General features: G+C 38.4%; 2 protein-coding genes across 3 annotated transcripts in view; one reads left to right on the top strand and one right to left on the bottom strand.

The window, feature by feature from the left end:
* The window catches only part of LOC126282520 (vacuolar protein sorting-associated protein 45), a 105,846-nt gene extending 103,549 nt beyond the window's left edge, over window positions 1–2,297 (top strand). Inside the window, exons 12-13 of the mRNA XM_049982185.1 lie at window positions 49–223; window positions 1,906–2,297. Coding sequence (XP_049838142.1) covers window positions 49–211 — 163 coding nt within the window. The 3' untranslated portion in view covers window positions 212–223; window positions 1,906–2,297. The remainder of the gene's footprint in view (window positions 1–48; window positions 224–1,905) is intronic.
* LOC126282521 (metaxin-1) lies at window positions 214–27,823 on the bottom strand. 2 transcript variants are annotated; one of them, XM_049982187.1, is made up of 7 exons: window positions 27,161–27,823; window positions 26,909–27,055; window positions 26,644–26,747; window positions 4,897–5,062; window positions 1,047–1,281; window positions 823–971; window positions 214–418 (listed from the first exon to the last, which is right to left on the bottom strand). In XM_049982187.1, the coding sequence occupies exons 1-7, from the start codon at window positions 27,239–27,241 to the stop codon at window positions 329–331; spliced, it is 972 nt and encodes a 323-aa protein (XP_049838144.1). In that variant the 5' UTR covers window positions 27,242–27,823; the 3' UTR covers window positions 214–328. The 2 variants fall into 2 exon arrangements, with proteins under 2 accessions (XP_049838144.1, XP_049838143.1); XM_049982186.1 differs by having other exon boundaries at window positions 823–1,281; window positions 27,161–27,764.

Below are 27,823 nucleotides of genomic sequence, written 5' to 3'. Positions count from 1 at the left end.
TTAAGATATTAATAAACCCTTGCTAAAACAATGTTGACATTTTTGCAGGCCACAGGACATTATAGTCTTCATAGTTGGTGGCGCCACGTATGAAGAGTCTTTGACTGTATATCAGCTGAACAAAAATTTGGGAGTGAGGATAGTTCTAGGAGGAACTACAATACATAACTCCCGTAGTTTCCTCGAAGAAGTGAAAGCCGCAACACGTTAAAATGCTGCTGAGGTACAAGTATATTATATACTAAAATAAATAACATTTGCCATACAAACATTGTATAAGGCTTGTTTAACAGCACCACATTATGTTCACAAAAATTCCTTTGCATTACTAACTGTCAGTACTTTCAGAATTCTCAAATAAGTCTTGATACTCTGCAAGCTCTTCTGAATCATCATCGTCATCATCTTTCAACTTCACCTAGGGAAAGAAACATTCATAAATATAAAAACAAACACTAGTATTTGTCAAGATCATAACACACAATCGGTGAATTATGAATTTCAAAACTGTTATCCTTTTAAGAATATGGATGAGGGGAAAGGTAGTGTGTTAATGTTTTCTACTTCCAAAGCAATAAGTAATCAGTTTAAACCTGTCTTCAACACAGTAACAAAATGCATCATTCTTCAGAGATCCCATCTGTGAGATGGAAATTCCGAAATTTAAGGCTAGAAAAGTGTTACTTGTGAAATTCAATGCAGGTACTCTGCTATTCATTAAAAAAGTTGTCAGGTGTTAATATAAAGCTGAGAATGTAACAGATACAATTCAATTTACCAATGATGTTCATAAGCAGATGGAAAAAAAAATGAGGAACATACCCCAACTAATCCTGTAGATAGTGCATAGCCAGTCATTGCCACAGTTGCAAAGAGTCCAGCTAGTATCTGATTCCTCCTTTTATTAGGAAAGTCACTTTCCTTACTGGCAGCTCTCTCATTATTCTCAGAAAGCTTCTTCATTTCATAATCTAAAATAAATAACATTATGTGGTTTATGTACAACGTAGAGAGACACATGCAGTCTGCTGAAGACAGTTTCTTACCTTGTACTGCTTTAGGGAAATACCTATGTGACACTCTGACAACAAATTTGAGCAAATTGTCACATGCTTTCAAATGATTCTGAAGAGCAGCATTAGGAAATGGTGCTTTTAAGAGAGGTGCTAAATATGCATATACTTTTGCATCTAATGATGTTGGATGAGACCCAAAGAAGAAATCATTTTCACCAAGTCGTGTAGATAGGTCATTCAAACACTTTTCTCCTTCACTATAGACCTGAGGCAGATCGAAACCAATGTATTAATTTGTTGTACCATATACATAAAGAGAAACTGAGTTACTACAGTTAAACTTCAATAGTCATTTGTAATCTTAGTCAAATCACGCAATGTATAGGAATGATTCTTTTACTTTTTAGACTTTAAGCTCTACGACTCATGTCAAATTTAAAGAAAGTCTTACGTACTTATCTAGTAAACTTGTTTCTTGTTTTAGATAGGAACATTAAGAGTAACTATTTCATTAGCCAGTTGCTACACACTGCAATATAAATATCTTCAAAAAATTACATATTTTTACCCCTAACCCTACTTAAGAACCAGCTTATTCATGTTCCAATGTGTGTCTCTCATACATCTCATTAAATGAATGATTAGCAGTGTTTTGCCATCGCTTTATTTTACATACTGTCACTTTTAAGAATGCAATACACATCTTTATAACAGTATCTCCAACCATTTATTTATTTTTATTACAAGCATGTCTCAAGTGACAACTTAGAAATTTGTATATCTAAAACCATGTACAGTATGCACAAAATAAAAAAAAATTATATCTGACTGCATTTGAATTATGCTTCGAGTAATGGTATATTATTCACAACTTATCTCTCCATTTCAGGTGAAACTCAATCTAAAAGCTAACAAGCCTCTGGCTAACTTGCAGGGAAAACCGATGAATGTACAAAAGAATTCAGCAAGTGAAGGTGGTATATTTTATGGAAAATTGATCAATATGAAAGGATTATATTGTGGGAGGGGAGAAGAATGCCAAATGTGAGGAGCAGGACAGGCAACCATGGAAAGTGCTGAAATTAGTGTGAAAACCCTAGCTGCTATTTGATTGAATATATACCTAACATGCAAGCTGGGGACTGGGTATGCCTTGATTTTTCTGAACAGAAAGTTAATTTGCATTTTGTTTTAAGTCAAGATATTTCTGTTACAATCTCTTGTAAAATATACTTAAGGACTAAATGTAAATTACCGAAATAAAAGTTGTTGAAAATTTAAGATTTTTGGAAGATTGAACACTTAAATCTTTCCTTACGAGCTAATTTGTCTTTTTGTTCCACATACTGTTAGAGAAATAGTCTGAAGATTGTTCAATGAACACCCCCCCCCCCCCCCCCTTTCCACCAGACACCTTGAGTGTGAATTGCAAAGTACTCATAATGAATATTCTAAGAACCATTAAGCTGCATTTACATAAGCGATTTTGTCTTACTAGACTACCGATAGAGTGGACCTCCTTACATGGCCCCCAGGTATTTTACTTTTGTTCTCAGTTAAGCCAGTCACCAGAGATCATTCAGTGCCAAAATCGAGTGTGTTCAGAGAGCGCCTACCTTTTTTTACAAAAAAGGTCTAAAAATAACAAAATGTAAGACCAAAGCCACAGTCATATTAGATTTTCCCTATAATCCAAGTGCCGAATAATACTTATTTTTCTGTATTGAAAAATTCCATAAACACATTTCCTTATGTTATTTATGCATAGTGTAGGCTTCTTCCTCTGTCCAGGTCTTGTAAGATATTAATACCTGTATGCCTTCATGTAACTTGGAAAACCCCACAAGGGCCGGCCGATGTGGCCGAGTGGTTCATTCTGGAGCCGTGCGAACCATTATGGTTGCAGGTTCGAATCCTGCCTCGGGCATGTATGTGTGTGCTGTACTTAGGTTGGTTAGGTTTAGGTGACTTATGACCTCCGATGTTAAGTCCTATAGTGCTCAAGAGCCATTTGAACCCCCCAAGGAAACTTGTTACACCGCTGTGCAACCTGACACAAAATACATTACTATAATGGAAGTGAGCTCTGTGATAATAGATTAACTGCTGATCTTACCAAACGCCACAACAGACCCCTGTTTCTGCACATGCAGTCTGCTTGGCTGATTTACACGCAACTACAACTCAGGCTTTAGATTTAGGGGGGGAAAAAAATGGACAGGAGTTTGAACCCCACTCCTCCAAAATGCTGCCCACAAGCAAATATTGTAGCACACAGAGGTTGTTCACTACAACACTGCTCTGTTATTAGAGAGCTATGCAGCAGCAAAGACTAACATGGTTCACTAGCAGAGTAGAAATATTTAAACATGAATTCTCGATTTCCAATTACCCCCCTAGGGGAGATAAAGTGCAAAGTGTAGTAGAGACATGTTATAAGTATTGAGTACATAACTCCAGCTCAGAGAATACAATAAACAACTGAACTGTCATCACCTAAAACTGAAATATCTACACATCCCCCCCCCCCCAAAGAGAGAGAGAGAGAGAGAGAGAGAGAGAGAGAGAGAGAGAGAATGTGGTTGAGAAAGGTTGCCATTCAAGACCATTTTCAGATTTTGCAGACTGAGTGCATTTCACTATTCTGAGAGTTGAACTGCATCTTTTACTACAGCTAAACATTAACTCTGAACCACAGTTACTTGGCATTTTTCATACCAACAATTTCCAAAAAATTATACAGAGCTCTGGATTTGGAATCTGGCAGTTACCCCTCTTAGCCCTAGAAGGAATGGGATCACATAAATATTTGATGGTAAGCAAATGGAAGTTTAAAGAATAGTTCAAAAGATGGAGCACAGTATAACCTCTTATCAAACAATAAAGATATTCCAACTACCTCACAATCCTACACAAGTGTGGTTTCATAGAGTAGTCAAAAATTTAAACTTATTAACCCTTCCGCTGCTACAGATGTAATATGGCTGTGCTGATTGACAAAAGCTGGTGCCTGTGCTGTGAGACTGAGTTCCAGCTGATATGAAAAGATAAATTTAAAAATTTGATTTTTGCACATCTTACAGCCTGCTATCTTCACTACATAAAGAACTGAATTTCTTTTTGTTATCTGATAGATGTACTGCACTGCATCAAATTAAGTAAAATATTGCAAAAATTTTGAAGGTTTGCAGGCTTAAAAAGCATTGCATAAACATTGTGCATGGTTTATTTTAGCTCATAAATCGCAGGAAATGAAAAATACATAAAATACAAAAATTGAGAACATAAAGATCGCATTTTGTTCTCAAGTTATGAGGTTTTATACCTGATGGACGTTTGCACACAATCGCCCTTTTGTGTCCTTGCGCATCACGAAACGTGATCGTAACACTCGCCATATCTTGTGAACAATTCAACATATCGAACCAAGGTTCTTTGCGAATGGTAGCAGGTAATGAGGCACATATGTTGTATGATAAATAATTGAAACTTTTATATTTACTGGGTTATGGAGGTTGACTGTCTGCAGCAGAAAGAGGTCATCAGCTTAGGACACATACAGACATCCATAGCACAGTAGGAAAACAAAGCAGCTTGTGTATTCAGATCCACAGCAACAAAAGGGTTAATAAATATGACCAAGACCTTTGAGGACTCCAGAAATGCAGCAAAGAAATAACACCCCCTATACAGATCTCCACAATTTTGACTTTTTTTTTTCTTTTTTTTAATACTGTAATGTGCTTACTGCTTTTTGCAGAACCAGATATATCTTTTCTTGGATGTATGCTTGTCATTTGGCAACAATTTTGCAACCAGGTGTGCAGGGTTGAAACAGTGAAAATTATGAACCTGAATAACTTTTTTTAGGCACACTTACATTTGCTTCCAGAGCAGAGAATTCTTCATCCTCTCCAAATAAAGCTGACATCATGTTTTTTGCCTCTTTCTCATACTTTCCTGGGTAGTAATAGTTGTAAGGAAATGGAAGTGCTTTTGAATACCATGGTCTTGTTAATTCTATGTAATTTTTTTCATCTACCCACCTGAAATATTATTGGATTTAAAAAATATAACTAAAGCTGTAACTTCATTGTTAAATGTCATCAGTTACAGCAAGGAATGGCAATACAAATAACTATTATTAAGAATCAAAATCAAAATCAGAAATTTTGAAAGATTGTGCCTGAATGTCAGTACACATTGATAGCTACTGTAAGAAAATACATGAATTGTTATTAACTAGGTGTCAAAAAGTAATGATAGTACTGCTGTAATACAAGAGGCAATGAAAAAGTTTCTGTTCGAAGGCTGTACAGTTCGGAATTGGAACGCCAATCAAGCAAAATCGCCATGAGTATGGAGGCAAATGATGCACTAGGTTGAAGTTACCTGTTTCGTAGAACACCGGGTTCTGCTGCATGAAGAAGTCCATAACTGCTTGCAGAACATTCAACACGAATTGTCAAACCTTAAAGGCTTTTTATAACATGGTGTACACAAGAACAAAATTCCCCAATTTTTCCAGGATTTACTGGCTAAAAATGCACTTTTCCCCAGATGAAAATACACTATAGACCCCTTGTGAAAGCACATTTTTCTTACTTGATAAATGACAATATGCTGTCTCTCAGAGCTGAAAAACACACCTGCCAATGAGCAAATATTGTGGGCATAATACATAAAGTCTACTGTAAAACAATATTTCAAAGGCTTCCAAGCATTTCATTTCTGTTTTCCCCACTGTACATGTTGCACAATCATCTAACTAGAAATTTTCAGGTAACAATATTATGAAAATGGTAGTTGCTAATCATCATATAGCAGACATGCTGAGTCACAGATAGGTACAACAAAAAGACTGTCACAAAATGAGGTTTTGGCCAACAAGGCCTTTGTCAGGCTTTGACAAAGGCCTTGTTGACCGAAAGCTCACTTTGTGACAGTGGTGAGTAGCAGCTATCCTTTTTGTAATATTGTTACATTTGATCCTGGATTTTCCATTGTTAGAAATTTTCATGAACATTTTCAGTATTTTTGGATGCTCCATCTATATCAGAAGGGACCTGTTCGAGGAGTTTGAAATCTTTTCCCATCAGGTATCATTTCATAGGGCACTGCTTAATGAGCAAGTGACCCTGAGAAGCTCCCAGTTTCGGTAATTTAAAAGTCACTGGTATTTAGCTACTCTGGGCTGATCCCTACAGGCACACTGCTCTGACAAAAGACCTAGTTGTGATTACACTCCTTGTAGATCACATTGAGTACAAAGTCTCTGGAGACAAATATATTGTGTGTTACACAATGTAGCTGAAAGTTTCTTTTAAAACCAAACTGTGTCAATTATAATGTATTTTTACGTGAAACCTACGAGCGAGGACATTACAAAGCAGTACGATTTCTGGTTCTTTTGACATACCGCTGCTGGTATGATAATATTAATGCCACTCTAGACTGTTCCAGTCCCTACAAATGTGCTTGGTATGTAAATGCTTTAATTAAAAAAATACTAATTTAGGTATTTTGATCAAGATGTTTTGTATTTTTTAAACAACTGGAAAGTGTGCACCAATAACCGATGCCACTGGCTAGTTCACATAATTACCACTCTGTAAAACATTATCCACATTTGGTTACCTTATTTGTTTAATGTACATATATTTTTAAAAAAATATAAATGGTAAATCAAATAAATTTTACACTAAAGTTAATACATTTACATGCAAAGAGGGCACTGTAGACTGTTATGGCGTACACTGAAGCTAGCTGTATTTTAACTATGAACAAAGGCCTCAATGTGAACTCAACCTTTGAAACGAATGGTCCAGTGGTATGCATGTACCTTGTTCTAACTGGTTCTGTATGTCTCTTAGCACTATCCCCACACAGTGAGCAAAATCTGGATATGCAATAAACATTATTTGCGTCTTATTGCTGTAGCCTTTACTACTTGAGACATTATGAAGTCAATTGATGAGAACTGACAATAATTTTTTATGATGTGTGAAGCACTTCCACCAAAGCATGCCACTAAAAGCTACACCAATTGAAACTTGAAATAGCTGCAAGCAGCCTAAGACTGGTGTCAGAACACAGTTTTCTGAACTTAGCAGACCATCTGGAGGTGTCACCCACTTTTAATTACAAACATGATTTCAATGACAAACTTTAATAGTATCTGGAAACAGCACTTCATGTATTAGAGAAAGTGATGGGCGCAGATTTGAAGATAAGAGTGAAATGACAATTTCACAACTCTATATTGTAGTACAGAATTGTTTCCCTTTATTTTCCAAGTAAGGTGGGCCAGAAAGCCCCAGGGGTATGCACTGGATATGCACCACAATGGGTTTCCTATGGGGCTGTAGTGTGGTGGAAGAAGGTAGAACAGCAGTTTGCTGTAAAGAGCTGGCTAAGGTGCAGAGATTGGCCTGTTTAGCCATAACGGGCGGAATTAGCAGCACACCAACTGCTGGAATGGAAGCCATGCTCGATATGCCTCCACTTCACCTTTGGGTTAAGATGGAGGCAGCAGCTGAGGCATACAGACTTAAAACTGGCCAAAACTGGGTCTCATTCAGATATCTAGAATCACACACTAACATAGTGAGTGAAGTAAATATAGGTGTGGCTGGGGAAATGCCTGCCGACTATATAACTCCCAACTGCTTCAACAAGCCTTACAACATAATAACTGGAAGTAGGGAGCAGTGGGAGAAAACAGTTTGACACCGGACGGGGGACATCGTTTGGTTCACTGATGGGTCAAAAACAGATCAAGGCATTAGGGCAGGGGTGTAGGGGCTTCAGCCAACACTGGATAGCATCATCTCTCTAGTGAAATTGGCCTCTGTATTCCAAGCTGAAATTACTGCAATCAGGGCATGTGTGGAGGAGAATATGCATAGGTGCTACAATGACCATAGCATTTACATCTATTCAGACAGCAGGCAACCCTGAAATTATTGGCAGCTCCTGCAGCAAGATCTAAGATTGTTGCAGATTGCCACAAGGCTCTGGTGGAGCTAGGGGGAAGCAATAGGGGGAACCTCGTGTGGGTCCCTGGCCACTCAGGATCTGTGGCAATGAACAAGCCGATAGATTGGCTAGGATGGGGCAACAACTCCATTTATTGGACCGGAACCTGTCTTGACAATCACCAAGGCTATGATCAAATTAGAACTACGGAACTGACTTAGGAAACAGTACGTAGGTTATTGGACCAAGGTCCATAAACAAAAACATGGTAAGGTAATGATGCCCAAGTCATGTTTTAAAAGAAGCTCTGTAATCCTGGGATTGAACAAGAAACAGATCAAACTCATGACTGGACTGATAACCGGCCACGGGAACTTCAAAAAACACCTACACACAATGGGTATAACAGAAGAGGACCCTAAATGTAGGATCTGTGAGGAGGGTGAAGAAACTGCATCACACCTAATCTTCGAATGCATGGCATTGGAGAGTAAAAGATACAAATCTTCGGGACAACTACACCTGAAGAAATTGTGTCTAACAAAAAACTGGTAGAGGGACTCCCTTGCACTATGTAAGGGCATTGGTTGGCATTACTAGATATACAGGGACCGATACCGCACAATAAACCTAGTTTCAGTGTGGGCTCTGGCGGGTCAGACCTAAGCTGTTTTAGCTTTCCTGTTAAAATCAATCAATCACGATGGGCCAGTGGCTAAGACACTCGATGTGCACTCAATAGGAATGGGGTTCAAATCCTTGTCTAGCTATCTTTATTGATATTCGCCGTGATTTTCTACTATCAACAACGGTAAGAGATGAGATAGTTCCCCTGAAAGTTAAAACTGTAGTTTCTTTTACCATCTCTGACCGATTTTATTTGTTGAACATCTCCAATGACTCTTTTTTCCACAGGAAGTGTGTGCTACACCCAAGAAGATACTGTGTTTGGTTCAATGTAAGGTAAGAGATAAGTACATAATAATGTGCAAAACATTCTTCTGGCATCTTGAAGTTTAACAACTCAACAGGCACAGTCTCTGAAAGTGATGGGTCAATGAGAAATACTAAGCAAAGTCAGTTGAGTTGATAATTAAGTGCATGTTTCATGTAGTTTCTCACATTTTTGTGTACTTGTGTGTATTTTGAAGTATCTTTGCGTGCCTTTACATATTTTTCCTCTTCTCCAGCCCTCCTCACAACCTTCTAACACCTTATTTTGTCCATTTCCGCATAATTCCTGTTTCCCCTATGCCATCCTTGCCACACTGTACCCCTGCTCCACCTTTCTGCAACAGTTCAGAAAAGTATCCATTTCTCTAGCTAAAACCCAGTCTCATATCCTGTTTCTTAAATGCTGTGTAAACCATGACCCCCCCCCCCCCCCCAGGCCTAACCATAAATATTCCTTTCTCTCGATCCTACTCCTTGTTTCATGATGATAGCCACCTTTTCAGTTTCCACTATTCCCTGGCCCTCACAAACCTGGTGCTGCAAAAACACCTCCATGACACACGCATCCCAAAACCACATCTTCTCCCTCCATAAGAAACTGCTTGTGCAATCTCTGCTAAATACATCAAATCTCTGAAACTGAATCACTTGCTCTCCAGCATCAAGAGGAAATTTCCAGACATCACCTCAATACATTATCCAAACTAGTGACATGCTACTGCCACCTTCGGGCATCAAATCACTATCCAACCCAACCTACTATGTTTCTCCTTGAACTTGCCACATCCCCTGCAAGTCTCTACCAACACTACACCAAATCCAGGGCTAAAACATTCCTGTTGTTAACCTCAGCCCCCCAGAAGTTTCCTACCAAAGGCTTCACCTTAAGGTGTACATCCATATTAATCAAGCTGGACATGTCAAAGACTTACTCTCTTTCTCCCGACCCTGCAATGGAAACAATTCTTTGCCACCACTTCCTCCAACCAAAGCCAACCTAATCCCAACATTGAATCCTGCCTATCCCAGTTCATACCACCAGTTCATGACGGCTGGTCACTTTCCAGGAATTCCTTCCCTCCAACTCGGCCTCATCATCCTTCCCCAGGTTCCTTCCTCAGGACACCAACCTTTCAGCAGAAGAAAGGACAGCCATAAACAACCTTGAAACAAATCCTGACCTTCATCCTACTTGCAGACAAAGGTTCGACCACTGTTATGAATCGCAGTGACTACCTGGGCAGGCCTCAACCAATTATCTGACCTCCTCCATCTATAAACTTTGCCGGAGTGATTCCATTGCAGAAGTCCAATACAACCTCCAGCCCCTGCTTAAAGCCTTGGGCCCTTCCCGGAACCTCTTCCTTGAATCAGTTTCTCTTCTCACCTCTCTGACACTCCACACACCAATCTTCTGTATGCTCCCCAAAATCCAAAAACTCAACAATCCTGGAAGCCCCATTGTGGCTTGTTATTGTGCCCCCAATGAAGTAATTTTGGCACTTATTGATCAATACTTCCAAACAGCTGCACACAGTCTAGCCTCCCACATCAAAGACAGCGACCAATTCCTTCACAGACTCTCCACCAACCTGAGTCCTTTACCTTCTGGATCCCTACTCGTTACTGTTGATTCCACCTCCAAATACACCAACATCCATCATGCCCATGGTCTTATCGCTAATGAACACTACTTTCCTCAACTTCCTTCAGACTCCAAACCCACTACCTAATTCCTCACACGCCCTACTAACTTTATATGGACTCACAACTACATCTCCTTTGAAGGGAAGGTATACAAACAAATCTGTAGCACAGCTACGGGCAACACATGACACCCTCCTTTTCCAACCTACATTTGGGCCATGTAGACGAGTCCTTCCTCGCCTTCCAATCCTCATTCCTTCACAATGTCAACTCTTTTATCACTTATGCTTCACCTGGTCCTCCTCAACTCAGCATGCCACCTTCCTGGAAGCTGACCACCTCTTCTTTGATGGCTTTGTCCACATTAAACCCAACGCCCACAAACAGTAAGATAGCTAGCATCCTTTCCACACCAAAAAATCCCTCCCATACAGCCTGGCCACCCCGGGGACAGCATGTAAGCAGTGACAAAAACTCCCTTGCCAAGTACACTGAGGGTCTCACCAAGGCCTTCACAGACAGGCACTACACCTCAGATCTAGTCCACAAAAAGATCTCCTGTACCATTTCTGGTCACACACCCAAGAACCAGCTACAAAGGAGTGCCCCCTTCATCATCCAGTATCACCCTGGACTGGAACAACTGAATCCCATCATTTGCCAGGGCTTTTATGACCTACTATATCATGCCCTGAAATGAGGGGCATGCCACCCAAGATCCTTCCCACCCCTCCTAAACTTGTATTCTGTTGCCCACCCAACCTCCACAATGTTATAGTTCATCCCTATGCCACTCCCAATCCCAGCCTCTTGGCACAAGGATCATTCAGAGAATTGGTTCTCCTATATGATTTATAAAAATATCTGAAAGAGCGCTAGTAATACAGCAGCCCATTACAACACCATCTTGTCATGGGTATATCTCATTTTGGAATTTAAAATAATTGAAAGATAAGATCTGTTGTAGCAACTCAATAATTTCTTCAGTTTCATCTATTCAATTTTGAGTAGGTTCTTTTTTGTAGAGTCAATGTTGTGGAGGTTGGGTGGATGATGGAACACCAACTAAGGAGGGGTGGAAAGGATTTTGGGTAAGGTGTCCCTGTGGAAGATCCAAGTGCAAGATCTGGCCAATCCACCCGCCCAGCACTTCCTATTCCAGTCCTGTAACAGGCTTAGCCTACCCCATCAGATGCCAGGTCACTGTGAAAACAGCCATGTCACGTATCACCTCTGTTGCAACTATTGCACAGCTTTCTGTATTGGTATGACTACCAACCAACGGTCTACCAGGATGGATGGCCACTGCCAAACTATGGCCAACAGCAAAGTAGACTACCCTGTGGCATAATATGCACTGAACATAACATGCTTGATTTTAATGGCTGCTTCACTACCACAGCCATCTGGATACTCCCCTCCACCATAAGCTTTTCTGAACTGCACAGAGGGAGTTATCCTTACAACACATTCTCCACTTTGAAAATTATCCCGACCCGAACCTACAGTAACATACTGTCCCCACACCCTCCACCCAACAGTTTCCACCTGATCTGCCTGACTGCCTCCACCCACCCTCTGCCAATGCACCCGTTCTTCAAATGGTTCAAATGGCTCTGAGCACTATGGGACTTAATATCTATGGTCATCAGCCCCCTAGAACTTAGAACTACTTAAACCTAACTAACCTAAGGACATCACACAACACCCAGTCATCACGAGGCAGAGAAAAACCCCGATCCCGCCGGGAATCGAACCAGGGCGCGGGAAGCGAGAACGCTACCGCACAACGAGGAGCTGCGGACGCATCCGTTTTTCTCCCTTTTCCTTTTATGATGAAGGCTGTGGCAGAAAGTTCATGTGTAAGTGTGCTCTAGTTGTGCCTGTCTGCAACTTAATGTCTAACCTATACATAGTTGATATTCCAACCTGGAATTTCCATTTTTGATTTTCCATAAAGACAATTCTTCCATGCCACAACCCTGCTATGTTTTCCTTTGTTACTATTCTCTATAACATTACTCTTCTCAGTGTCAGTCCTTTCTCTTATTTCCTATGACTTCCAACCTGCATAAACTTCCAGGCCACACTGTATCAACGATTGTCTTTTCATAACACATGGCTATGTGACCATACAGATTATTGATGCAGCATCTGATGCCCCTAAATTCTTCTTCCAAATATTTATTTTCTTGTAGTATAAGTCCACAGCTTCTGTAATTTTTTTAAAGGTTTTCTGATTGCCCCAAATTCTTCCCAACAGTAACTGTATTTTCTTGTAGTAAGGGGCCAGAGCCTATATAATTTTTTTTTTACAGGATTTCATCTTGCTTTCAGCTGTTAAAATCTTATTTTGGGATTGCAAATTAGGCCTTAAGCCACTTTCAAGCACATACAAAACAAAATACAATGTAATGAGAACAATTTTTGGTGGAATTAACAGTAGGTTCAACCAATTTTGTGGTAAGAAACTTAACACACTTTTAAAAAGATACTACAGTTTTGAAATAGACTATATGGTTAAAAATGCTATTGATGTAGCTACCCAGATTAAAGACATAGCCATACCTATGCAAGGAAAATTTGTCTCATTTGATACAGTAAATCCACTCACTAACATGCCAATAGTAGAAACTACTGACAAATGACAGCCGAAACTGAAGAGTTTATGGAGTTGTTACAACAGCTTTTACCTTTCAATTATTTTAAATTCCAAGATGAGATGTACTAACAACGAGATGGTGTTGCAATGGGCAGTTGTATTACTAACATACTGGCACACATTTTTATAAATCATATAAGATAACTAATTCTCTGAAAAATTTGCTGGTAAGATATTACAAGAGGTATGTAGACAATACTTTTGTTTTCTTCAATGGCACAATTGCTGAAATCAGAAGGATGCTGTCACAATATAACAGTGTACATTCAAAAATTCTTTTTGCTATGCAACTAGAAAAACAAATCTCTCAATTGTTTAGTTTTGGTGATGAATAACAAAGCCACCCACAAATTTTGAATATTTCGAAAACATAATCCATAACAGTTCACGCCACCCAGAAAAGAATAAGAAAACCCTTTTTCATTGCATGACCAACAGAATCATTAACTTCCCACTAGAACAGAACAAAATTATCAAACAACTGTGTGTACTAAAACACATGGCACCAAATAACGACTACAATGCTGATAAGGTAGACAAAATGTATACTGTCAAAATACATAACAAAAGCAACAATATAAATAAAGAAATAACATTAACATTAGAAGCAGAACCAGAAATAATGAAATACACTGCTGTACCTTATTATGATGCCAAATCAGACAGAATAGACGATAATTTTTGTAAAAACTAATGTACGAATCAGGTTCCACACAAACAACAAAGTAGGAGCAATAATCACACATAACAAAACCATTTACACAATCAGAGATTTATCAAATCCAATATGGTGAATGCGAAAATTTCTATGTGGGGCAAACAGATGTCGTCCCCCCCCCCCCCCCCCCCATCAGATTCACATATCACAAAAATAAAAGCAAGAACTGTAAATCTTCAGTTAGCGCACATGTACGAAACTATAATCTTAACACCAACAGCATCAAGGAATCTTTAAAGGTGCAACAGAGGGTAGAGAAATTGACAAAAATAATCAATTTTTCGAAAACATAATGTAATTGGCTAGATAAAAAGAATCTACTCACCAACCGGCACAGGAGAACATACATATAAAATGTATTAAAGTTTGCAAGCTTTCGGAGCTAGTTGCTCCTTCTTCTGGCAGAAGGGTTGAAGGAGAAGGAAGAAGGGTGTTGGAAAAGGGGTTGGGTTCAGAAAAGTCAGTGAAAACCAGAGAGCTTAAAGGTGGATGTCAGCATAATATGCGAGACAGAGATTTCTGCCGAAAAATCATGCACGAATTAATAAGAGCAAAGAGAGGAAACTAACAGGGAGTGAAGAAAGAACTAGTAACTGTGAAGAAATGCTGAGACTGAAGAAATTAACACAAATTAAGGCCAGGTGGTGGCAAGAACCAAGCTTGCCAAGGACATGTTGTAGCGCAAGTTTCTATCTGCACAGTTCTGAGAAACTCATGTCTGGGGGAAGAATCCAGGTGGCAGATATGGTGAAACAGGCACCGAAGTCACGACTGTCATTTTGTAGAGCATGCTCTGCAACAGGATATTGTGTGTTGCTAATATCCATCCTTTGCCTATGTCCATCCATCTTAACTGATAACTTGGTGATGGTTATGACAATCTGACTAAAAGAAGGTTAACTTGGTGATGGTTATGACAATCTGACTAAAAGAAGGGATACGTTGATAGGAGCCTGAGGCATCAAGGAATTTTCATTTTGGTAATGGAAAAATTTGACAGATAAAAATTGTAAAGGGAGACCAAGGCTGGAATGCAGTATGGAGGTTCAAATGGACAAAGGTCACAACAATTATGCAGAGATGAAGAGACTTGCTCAGGACAAACTGGTGTTGAGAGCTGCATTAAAACTTTCTTCAAACAGAAGACCACAACAACAGTAGAACAATAGGGTGAAGGAGTTACAAAGATAGTAAGGTGAGAATGCTACTTTCATAAAATTTTGTGATCTTGTACTCTAACCCAATTTCCCACCTCAAATTAAGAATATAATAAACCTCTCCTGAAAGAGTTCACTTGGAGTTGATTAGGGTTATTAAAAGTCGTTGTTACATGGTAAATATTATTATCTCTAAAATACATGAAGTCAGTGCATTGTCCCAGAAGATTAAAATACACCACTATTAAAACGTCATAAAAAGAGTGGCGATAGGAATTATGTCAATAATTACGGACTTATTTTAATGCCTAAATGATTTTCATATTGTTTGAAAATAGTATACCATATTGTTAATGACAATATCCTTAAGCACATCACAATTTGGATTTCAGAATGGTTGTTCCACTGATAAATATACAGTGGTGTGCAAATATAAGGATGAAAATTTTCGAATGATGTGTCACTGGCAAGAAATATAGCTCAATGAAACTTGGAGCACAGAAAGAACAGCTACATTATCATAAAGAAGGCAACTGAAAGAAATGACACTTTTAAACAAAGGCAATAATTACACTGAAGCCACCATGATTCATATGATCCCCAAGACATTACAAAAAGCACGATATGGTCCTTAATTTGGTGTGCGATCACCACAGATGGCAATGCATGCTCTGCAACGTGCTCTCATGCTAACCACAAGGTTGGTATGGAGTCCTTGTGACAGTGCATCCCAGACTTCCACCAGAGCAGCTGACAACTGCTGGCATGTGGATGTGCCACAATACATCTCCCCAATCCATTCCACACATTCACAATGGGATTTAAATAGAGAGAACAGATAGGCCAATCCATTTGCTGAATATCCTCTCATTCAAGAACTATTCCACGTGCACAGTCTGATGCGGTAACACACTGTCATTCATAGAAAGGAAGTGTGTGTGAAATGCACCCATGAAAAGATGCACATAGGGAAGGAACATAGTATTCTAACAATATTGGCCAGTGAGTGTAAAATGTTTAAAGATTTGGAGATCAGTAAGCCTATGCAACATTATGCTTCCCCACTCCTCAACACCTGGACCACCAAGACAATGATGTACATCAGTGTTCCTGGGTGCATTACCCAGTCCTATCTCTCAGTTTATGAGGGAATGGCTAGCATTCTCAGACATTATGGTGTGGGAGGCATAAAGCTCTATGGGTGTAATGACCTCTAAATCTCTGAACACAATACGCCCATTGGTCAACATTATTGTGACACTGTGCTAGTTCCCATGTGCATCTTTCCAGGGGCATATTTTGCTGCGACTTAATTTTTATGGATGGCCAGTATGTGTGCATGTTGCAGATTACACACTGCCATCTGTGGCCATCACAAATCCCGATAAGAAACATGACCAACCTTCAGATAAGTCCAGGAGACTATCATAAATTATGGCAACACCAGTGTAATTTATTACTGTCTTTGAATAAATGTCTCGTTTCTATTCATCTCATTATGTATTTCTTTCTGGACTATGCTGTAGCAGTTCTTTCTATGTATGGTCGAAGTTTCACTGAGCTGTGTTACTTGACAGACATATAATGGGAAAGTTACTTTCACCCTTAAGTTTCACACCAGTGTACATTCTCAGTAAACAGATTTTACAAAGATTAAAATCCACTAGTTAGTATTCTCTGTTACTTATGCAGGGCAATTGATCGCAAATCACATTTTATTGCACAAACTATAGTTTTACAGAATAAATGGTGTAGCTTAACACATGGGTGACACCATACTTAGCAAAAAGAATGGAGGAAGTTACACTGCATAGCTCACCATATGAAGCAAGGGTGCATTTTCATGTTTGAAGGGAAACCATTAATGAAGTTCGAAGTTCAATAACAGGTAATATTTTTTGTCATATTTAATAAGCATTTGATGCACATCAAATAGAATTAGTTCTGTTTGCAGATGACAAGTATTATAATCAGCTCCAATTGTGGAGATTACTTATAATGTGTGTATTTTAGGAGGAGCTCCTACTACTTTTCTGCAAATGATCTATCTGTCTCTTTCACAATGTAAAGAAAGTCCAGAGGATTCAATTATGTGCACTGAAAGTTATACCACCAGTGATAAATTAGCAGTATGAGGAGGAGTTGGTAAGCAAAGGAGACTATTCTTAATGTTTCAGTGTACATATTAATGAGAATTTCAATTGAGGATGAACACAATATTTTATAATTTCTTAAACAACTTGGCTCAGCCATAATTATTCCAAGTTTTGGGGGGAGATAAATCAGTAAATTAACATTTTCATTCAGCAATGTCACATGGAATTTTATTCAAGAGTAATTCAAGTTTAAGAAAGAAGCTCATCATTGCACAAAAATGTCTCCTAAGAATAATATGTGGTCTCACACTACCCTCTTTTAGACAAAGCAGTTCAGTATTTCATTCTCTGAGTAACTTTTTTAGTTTGTTTTAAAATTTTACTTTGTTACCTGTCAGACATTTTATGTCAATGGATAAGTTATGAAAAATGTTTGTTGTCACATTGTGCAGTCCTTTTGAGCTAAAACCAACTTTAATGTAGAGTAATGAATGCCATTCTCCTCTTAATTATGTACATAATGGTTCCTTTTTTACTGCACTGCATTATTTACAACACACACACAAAAAAAAACTGAAACAGTAGTTATAGTATGCAACTCCTTAATCAGACGTCTACAAGATGGTTGTTGGTGGGTTCAAAATATTGCTCTTACAGCATGTTTTTAAGCACTGAAGACTTTTGTTGAAGTCACTCCGGAACATTATTGACTGTATCAACTTACTGCTTTGTCTCTTTTTTTTGCCATGGTCCTACGTGCAAATGTAGCTGAACTAAGATGTTTTAGAGTTCCAAAATGTACTTTTTCAGATTTAAGTTCTAGTCAATATGGACACCAAAGAATTTTGAAGTTTCAACCCTATTTACTATTTCCTAGCCATGTGGTAAGGCACTGGTGTAGTACCCCTAGATGTGCAGAACTGGATGTCGAGTCTATTTAAAACTGTGGGCAAGACCTAACACAAAAAATCAGTTAATGATACTTTTAAAAACACTGTTTACTATGTCTTCTGTTTCTGTGTGTAAGCTTCGATTGATTACAATGTAACATCTGCTACAAGAACTACTTCTGCTATTGTATATTAGACAGAAGATTGTTTAGATATACGACAAAACAATAGCTGACCTAAGACTGAATATGTGACTTCTACCCATTCAGAATAATATCCACTGACTACATTGGTTGAACTACTAAGTACAACTTCCTGCATTCTTTTGGTTACATATGATATTATTCACTGGTTGGCTACACCATCAATCTAATAAACTTCAATGTTTTAGGAGAATATTGTGATTCACACTGTAAAATTCCTTAGGTGTTACAGAAAATACCAACTGGGACTATTTTATTATTTAATGCTTAATAGTAAGTGAACATGAAATGGCATTTTCAGTAGAAAGACTCTTCTGAAATCCAAACTGTGGTTTGCTGAGGATAATATTGTTGCTCAGGTGAGATACTATCTTGAATACATCACTCTCTAAAAAAATCTGGAAAATTATGCCAACAGTGAAACAGGTTGGTAGTTATTGACATCTCTCCTATCATTTATCTTTCAAATGGTTCAAATGGCTCTGAGCACTATGGGACTTAACTTCTGAGGTCATCAGTCCCCTATAACTACTTAAACCTAACTAACCTAAGGACATCACACACATCCATGACCGAGGCAGGATTCGAACCTGCGACCGTAGCGGTCGCACGGCTCAAGACTGTAGCACCTACAACTGTACGGCCACAACGGCCGGCTATAATTTTTCTTATGGAGTGGTCTGACAATGGCGTATTTCAGTCTCTCTGGAAAAATGCCTCGAGTTAGTGAAATATGTAAATATTTCAGATAAGACAAGGGTAATTATACAGGAACAAATCTCTATTACTCTACTGAAACATGATCGAAACGAGATGAGCTTTCTAGATATGCATACTTCCAGATATTTTACGGACGTGCCGAATTCCAGCGAATGTTCGGCATTTGCGTAATCACAGCCTTCTTATGCACAATATGGCACATTTGTTTATACCGGGAATCAACTCCACAGGTCGCCTTGCATTTTACTACAAATCTCTAGCACTGCAACTGCTTTGTATGACAGCATCATCCATCAAAAGCCTCTTTGATCTTCCAACGTTATCCACTAGATCGTTTGGAACAGCAATAGCTGCAACACACTCTTGAAATACACCTCCAAATACTTTAATGTCTGAAAATATCACTTTGTTAAGAAAGTGCTGCTGTATTTTGACAGAAAAATCTTAAATTCAATTACAGAGCTGGTTTGATATTCCTACACATTTATTTTGTTAGTTAAGAGTCATTCCATGTCAAATCAACACGGGCCAATCTGCACATATCCAATTTTCATAAAATGTGATGTGTTCCATTGACATGATGAGAGAACAAAATTACAGAATTGTAGCACAAGTATGACAAAAGTAATGGCCGCCCGAAGCTCTAAAAATGTGCAAAAAACTCGGCAACCATGGCTGACAAAAACGGCTGTAACTTCTGTTCTTAAAGAGATATGACAGTCAAACAAATAATTTTGGAAAGGGCTGGGAACAAACTTTCAAATGATATGAAACATGGTCATATTTAAATCATGTACACAATGTCAGTGACCTTTGATATCTCAACATATGACCTTCAAAATTTTTGAACAAAAAATTCTTGCTTCTTCGTGCTACACTACACAACAGAGTAAAAAACTAACTGGAGTGACATTTGGATTAGGAGATAAAAATTAATTCATATAGCCATGTGATACAACAAAACAGTACAAATTATATGCAGACTGCAACAAAATGATCTAAAGTACTGAAAAATATGTTACCTATTAAAAAGGTGATGCGATAACAAACACACAGTAAGGTAGCAACGTGAACAAGCCTATACCAAGCATTTGTAAAATGCAAGATAACAAACTGACTCCCTCTCAACCTTTGTAAGAAAATCTTTCTTGTTCACAATAAAGCTGTCAGGTTTCTCAGAATATACAAAAGAAGGTGAAGGGTCATGAGGATGTAAGAAGCTAGTTATAACCCCTCTGCTATCTTCATTAACACTTAAGACACACCCAAACCACCAGTGACCTTTGTACCTGCACGCAACAAACCCTACGGTATCATCACGGCAAAAGTTTTTCTGATTTCCAGTGAACTGGAGAAAACTCTCGTTTGGATTTTGTTACGGTCAGTGGGAATAACACAGAGTGACTTGTCGGTACCTCCAATTGTGAAAATTTGTGCACACCGCTCTTGAAGGAGACAAAGTGACACAATGTAATTTTCTTGTAACACCATTAAAAGAACTTTCTGGGTGTCATTATCTGACAGCTGTAGATGCTCTGCAGACTGGGATGAGCATCAAGTCTCTTGAAAGTACCAGCGATGCCAACCCATGGTCCTTTGCCATGCATTGTGGAAAAGAAATGCCACTCTCACACACTTTGATGAAAAGATATGTTTGTGAAATTCTTGAAGTTTTTGTACTGCACTTCAGCACCATCTGGGTGAAGTAATACATGTACTTGGGTGTTCAATGGAAACAGGATATCACGAAGTTAACCAAATTACGCTGGAGAAGATGAGCACTCACAGTCATGTTTCAAGCATTTTAATATGGTAACAAATGACATGCAATCAACTGTACGAGATTCTGGACATATATAATAAACAACAAATCATGAATGATAGCTTGTGCATTGGTTCGGTGAAAAGCTTGAACCTCATCCTGCAGGACAAATGCACAATTCTCTGCTAAATCTTATTAATAATGTATTCATTGTCATAAAGTCTCTTTTTCAGATGCTGTAGAAATTCAGACTGTTGGGTGGTTACAGTGGAGTGCAACAGGAATTCTTTTAGTTTGTCAACAAGGTGTTCCAAAAAGTCTTCCACAGAAGATAGACATGCCTGGAGAGCTGTTCTGTCTGTCTATGTCCATAGTTTGTATACTACTTAATCAATTCCATTTTTGTCCAACAATTCTCCTATGTATGCCGTGAAAGAATGTGAGTGTGGGCAGTTCTCACATGCAGACATAACATTTTGGCTATGTGGGATTACAGAAGATTTGAGCCAGTGTTTTTACATGCTACACTGACAGTCAGCATCACATGTCAACTCTTTAAACCTGGAACCTTGCAACATGAGCTTCACATTTTGGTGAACTTGGTGTGCGTGCGCATGCACACACATGCTCATGCTCTCACTCTTTCTCTACACTCTTTCTATGTGATCAGAAGTATCCGGACACCTGGCTGAAAATGACTTACAAGTTCGTGGCGCCCTCAATCGGAAATGCTGGAATTAAAATATGGTGTTGGCCCACCCTTAGCCTTGATGACAGCTTCCTCTCCCACAGGCGTACTTTCACATTCAGGTGCTGGAAAGTTTCTTGGGGAATGGCAGCCCATTCTTCACAGAGTGCTGCACTGAGGAGAAGTATTGGTGAGACTCGCATGAAGTCAGTGTTCTAAAACATCTCAAAGGTGTTCTATAGGATTCAGGTTAGGACAATGTGCATGCCAGTCTATTACACAAATGTTATTGTCATGTAACAACTCCGTCACAGGCCGTGCATTATGAACAAGTGCTCGATCGTGTTGAAAGATGCAGTCACCATCCCCGAATTGCTCTTCAGCAGTATGAAGCAAGAAGGTGTTTAAAACATCAACATAGGCCTGTGCTGTGATAGCGCCACGCAAAACAACAAGAAGTACAAGCCCCTACCATGAAAACATGACCACACCATAACACCACTACCTCCGAATTTTACAGTTGGCGCTACACATGCTGGCAAATGATGTTCATCGGGCATTCGCCATACTCACACCTGGCCATCGGATTGCCACATTCTGTACTGTGATTCATCCCTCCACACAAAACGTTTTCCCACTGTTCAGTCGTCCAATGTTTACGCTCCTTACACCAAGTGAGGTGTTGTTTGTCATTTACCGGCTTGATGTGTGGCTGATGAGCGGCCCATTCGGTCATGAAGTCCAAGTTTTCTCATCTCCAGCCTAATTGTCATAGTACTTGCAGTGGAGACTGATGCAGTTTGGAATTCCTGTGTCATGGTCTGCGAGCTTATCTGTGTTTGGTGAAAATAAGTATGCTTGCTATTGGCCTGTTCAAAATGCTACCTTAGTGTGTGTTACTAATTTTTTAATGGTTACTGTGTTTTCTGTACTTTACATCATTTTGTTGCAGTCTGCATACAATTTGTACTGTTTTATTTCATTACTTGACTTGTACATATTAATTTGTATCTTCTAATCTAAATGTCATCCCAGCTTGATTTTTTTTACAACATTGTGTAGTGTTGGTTGAATAAGCAAACATCTTTTTCAAAAATTTTGAAGGTGACATGTTTGGAGCTACTCAAGGTTACTGACCTTTTAATTGTGTACATTGCTGAAGTAAGGCCATGTTGCTCTCATCTGAAAGCCTATTCCTAGCACTTTCCAAAATTACCAGGTTCACTGTTCTATCTCCATCAGAACAGAAATTACAAACGATTTTGTCAGCTGTGATTGTCAAATTTTCTGCACATTTTAGAACCTCGGGCAACCATTATTTTTATTGTATTTATGCTACAATTCTGTAATTTGGGATCTTATAGTCTCTCATCACTGGCAATGCGCACACCAAATTTGACGAAAATCTGAGATGGGCTGCTTGAAAATTGTACTTTCCTGTGTTGATCTGACATGGAATGACCCTTAAGTGACACTATGGAACTGTATCCAGTACCTCCCACAAGTAAAGAAATACAATACATCATTCTGCACATGGTATCTATTGCTTTACAGGTCTTGAGGATGAAGAGAGAGAACTGCTGACATCAGTGATATGGGCCTGTAGTCCAGTGTTTGACAACCCTCCTTGAAAATGGGAACAACCTACATATTTTCTCAATCACTGAGGATGGGTTGGTGCTCCAGAGAAGAGGAGCAAGTTCTTTCACATACTCTATGTAGACTCCTATACATATCCAAACTGATTCAGTCACTTTCCCTCTTGAGTAATTATAATTGATGTTCTATATCAGTCACATATTTTCATACTTGTCATTTTGTAATTAATGCAACAATTGAGAGGAGAAACAGCAGTACAATCTTTCTCAATGTAACAATTTTTGAGTAGGAATTTTGTATTCTGGCCTTTTCTGTGTGGTAAATAGTATAGTGTCTTCATTTCCCAATAAGATAGTATAAGTAAATGATTCTAGTGGTTTATGTAGAAGTGTTATATGCTGCAAAGCTTTCCAGGTTTTGCAGTATTCAACTTGAAAAGCCAAGGCCAAGGCTACCAAGCCTGACATTCTGGACATCAAATCTATAACCACATGTCTTCAACAGGTTTCCTTTCAACTTCTGAAGTGAACACAGATTCAGTCAATCCACAGTTAAAACATCTGAAGGTCAGTCTCTTGTTTGTTTTAACATTTCTTACTACACAAAGATCATTACCAGATTGTATGTTAAAAAGTCTGCGATCTAGCAAATGGCTGAGCTGGTAAGGCCATAGGCCTACAACTTCCAATATATACATTGTGTCTATATCATTGCTTTTAACTGATGACTGCCTTATTTTACCTTCTATATGACCCACACAATGAATCAAAACAGTAGGTATCTACAACATACAGAATCTGTGATGTACATCTGTATGTTCCCCCACAAATCAGGAATGGCTAGTGAATTTTCAACAAAACTTGGTGCACATATGAATGGATCAAGAGGAATGTTCAATGTGAGCCACTGGCTTTCGTCAATGACGTAATGTCAATGGCTGCTGTCATGTCACCTTTTGGTACATTTACACACAGTTTTGTTGTTAGCTACAACTATGAAAGCATAAAAAAATGGGTTGTGACAGATTGATCTGCAGCTTAGCCTGAGGTCCAGGTTAGGGTGAAAGGTGACAGGTCAGTTATGAGTTTGAGAAGCCAACTATTATGGTACTACAAAAACCTGGCTGTGATGTCAGACTGATCTGTGGCTGAGCCCATTTGAAAAAACTGCCAACAACATCACTTTACAGTCGTCAACTGTTTAAGGCATTTGTCACGTTTCCTACATCACTGATCAAAGCCAACACTTGTATCGAACATTCCTTTATATCCCATATGAATTATTAAAAAATACTGGCAGAGGGAGACGGGATGGAGGGTTCGTAAGACACCCTATAAACACTAAAGGAAGAGGAAGAGGAGGCGGTTATAGTAAGAAGTGACATGCAAAATCTAATAGAGGGAGGGTGAGCATTAGGGATGAATACTGAAGTTCTACAGAACAAAAAAAATTTATTGAAAATATAGAGTTCTTTTCCTTCTTTTCTCTTTGCACACACATTAACTTCTTCCATTTATGTATGAAAAATTATATCCTCCATTGACTGCAAAATGCCGTGCAACAATGAGTAATGCGTTCACTGAAGTTCTCGATGACATCTAGTGGGATGCTGTTAATAACCCTTTTAATTTCATCCTTCAATTGGTGTTTTTGTTTGTGGTTTGTTCATATACACTTTCGACTTCACAAATCCTCACAAAAAGAAGTCACAAGGTGTAAGATCACATGGTCTGATCAGCCATTCCTGGTTGCAATGCAAAGAGATATTTTTTGGAGGAAACTTTTCATTCAGCAGAACAATCATTTCATGGTACATCTGTCATGGTGAATCATCTTGTCGACACCAAAAAGCATAATTTTCACGAATGAGAGTGGAAAACTAATTAGAAAGCATGTTTTGGTATTGGTCATCATTCATAGTAACAGCAGCTCCCACATCATTTTCAAAAAATTACAGGCCAAGCACTCTTTGTGACCAGAATGCACACAACACAGACGTGCATTGTGGACACATCGCATCTTCTGCAATCACTCGTGGATTTTCGTTGCTCCATGATCTGCTTATCAACATTTCCACTTAGGTGGAAGCATGCCTCATCTTTGAAAATTATTCTGTTTGGGAATTTCTTGCTCTCCACTTCTCATGCCAAGACCCATTGAGCATATCAATGTCTCTTTCCATGCAGGTTCAGCTCTTCTGTAAGTTGAATCTTGTACGCACGCATTTTCAATTCTTTTCAAAGTGTTTCATGCAGTGAACTTGGTGATAAATTAATTTAATGGGAAGGACTATAGGTAACAAAGATGAAAAAAACAATGTCTGCCAACTGTCTTAGGGCAAAATGGTAAAAAATTCAAATTTGTCCTTACTTCCCAGACACCTGTTACAAAATACCCAATTCTGCTGTTGCAACCATAATTTTTGTTTTTACTTGGCTTATTGGTGGCACTTCTGACAACATCTCAGTCAAACAAAAATCAATAACCTTCACAGTGGTATCTTGGAAGTACTACAAAGCAAATGTTGCTTGTTTAGTGGTGAGTTCACCCACGAATTTATTTATTATCTAGGAGGAGAAGCAAAATGTTTAGTCAAATTTTCTAGTAAATTAATATTAATATGAATTTTACTGCATAATTTGTTCTTCACTAATACTTAAAAGTCAATAAAACTATAGACTACGAACAGAACCGATTTCTTTTTCTAACAGATGGTTCAGTTAAATAAGTAATTTAGCAATTACAAGGAGTCAGATGGTATTGCTCTCGCACCTTGGAGTTTTCCAAGTTTGTAACTTCACAGCAAGTGAATGACAAACTTGTAATCTATGGGAAAACAATAAACTTCATCTCACTTTTTGACTGAAACTGTATACAACAGAGCAACTACATAAACATGATTGAGTAACTTATTTGTACTTCTTCAAAAAGCCAAAGCACTTCACAGTGAAAATTCTTTAGCAATTACTCTTTGCTCAATCTCCACTTTCTCCTTTCTTTTATCCATGCTCTTCAGTTTCCTCATCTGTCTACTCAAAGCCCCTCACCTTTCTTCTTGTTCTACTTTTTTGTGCCTTAACTTCTGTACTGTGGAATATCCTACCTGTATTTCTTATGCAGTTTAATTTTCTTCAGTTCGCCCTTATTTACCATCAAGAAATCAGTGTTACAGCACCTTTATCGTATTGTTCCTCAATGAGGAAAAAGTGATTTTTTTATGATTAATTGGAACAAATTATTTGTAGCCTATACATCCACGAGACTACCAAAAACAGTTACTGTAAACCAAATTAAATTTCATTTTTGGAAACAAGACGCTACATATCTCTATAATCTTGAATCCCATCCATTCACTTGTCAATACCATTCCCAAATAAAGGAAATGAATTGTAACTGCACTAACTTCCAGAAATTAAGCTAATAAGATACAAAAGAGACCATATCACTGAAAAACATCACACTCTTAGTTTCAGTTTCACTCAACAACGGTGTCCCAAAAACGCTTTTAATAACATAGCAGTCTGGAAGGCTATTTTGACAAAGAGTAACTCACCAAGCAAACTGCAAACTTGGATATAACTTTTGTTTCAGCAGTTCCGAAAACGCTACAATTTCTGCTTGTTGCTTTGGAATCAGCAGATAATCGGCAATGAAATTCTGAAATGTAATACTCTGTGACAAATCACAAAAAAATTGGCTACTATACATGAAAAATTTATGAAAATAATTATTTTGGGAATTTGTTTATTTTTAATGTTTCTGCTGTAACGTCATTGCATATAATAGAGTTATTTTCTAATATGTCACAAAATTTTTACCTTCTTCCTTAGATAACTACATATTTCGTCGAAACCACATATAACATGACTTCCATGCCTGAATACAGGCAGTTTTCCTTTTGGCGTCCGAAACGGATTATTTGTTGCATTATACTGCAGAGGTACCCCGCAAAATGTTGCATACGCCTGTAATTAATGTAAAATGACTACACGTTCTATGACAATAATATGTGTTGGGGATATGTTCTAGTCACAAATAATTGAGGTTGATTTGCTGAAACAAATTCTTACCATTACTTCTAGACAATGTAAATCAATTGAAGCTAGCCCCCAATCGCCTCCCCACACATCGAGTTCCATAGGGTGATTCATTATTAATGGAATAAATGCACTTTTCAGCTTACTAAATGCAATAGTTGTTTACACCAACACAATAATATTTTGTGTTAGTTACACATTTCAATTCACACTTATCGATGCGCAGTTTCGAGAAAAACTTAAGCCTTCCACGGTACTTAATCGATTTAAAATACACAAAAACACAGTAACACAAACTAATGCCGGTTACCCCATGCGTCAATAGCGTGCATACTTCGGTTCAAAGATTATCTCACAAACCGAGAGAAATTCCACTTGAGATTTTTTCGCATGGGAAACTAGTAATTTTTCTTCGAGTGGAAGTAGAGCATGTATTACTTTTAATCATTAAACAAGTATTCAAGTAAATATTTAAAAGTCGATTTAAGGCCAATACACTGGACGACACGACACGTCAAAATGTTCCACAATGTACTTCGAATGGTGGCATTCACAAAGGCAGTCAACGAACCGACACTTAACGTCATGTCACGTCAAGATTTGCCCCCGGGAAAAAGTTTTCACATTGGCGTCATATGCTAAGATAGGAAGTTAACCTACTCTCTGCTAGTGGATTTCACGCGTTTGTGCCTTCTT

The sequence above is a fragment of the Schistocerca gregaria genome, chromosome 7, assembly GCF_023897955.1.
Source record: "Schistocerca gregaria isolate iqSchGreg1 chromosome 7, iqSchGreg1.2, whole genome shotgun sequence".
NCBI lineage: Eukaryota > Metazoa > Arthropoda > Insecta > Orthoptera > Acrididae > Schistocerca > Schistocerca gregaria.
Note: the sequence above shows the minus strand (reverse complement) of the source record. Positions and strands in the feature narration are given on the sequence as shown.

Excerpts from the sequence above, each read along its gene's own strand:
- LOC126282521 (XM_049982186.1), bottom strand. The coding sequence starts at position 27,241 with ATGAATCACCCTATGGAACTCGATGTGTGGGGAGGCGATTGGGGGCTA. Across the intron at positions 26,748-26,908 it reads GTAGTTATCTAAGGAAGAAG|AATTTCATTGCCGATTATCT; the intron begins GTAAAAATTTTG and ends ATTACATTTCAG. Across the intron at positions 419-822 it reads TATCTACAGGATTAGTTGGG|GTGAAGTTGAAAGATGATGA; the intron begins GTATGTTCCTCA and ends TTCTTTCCCTAG.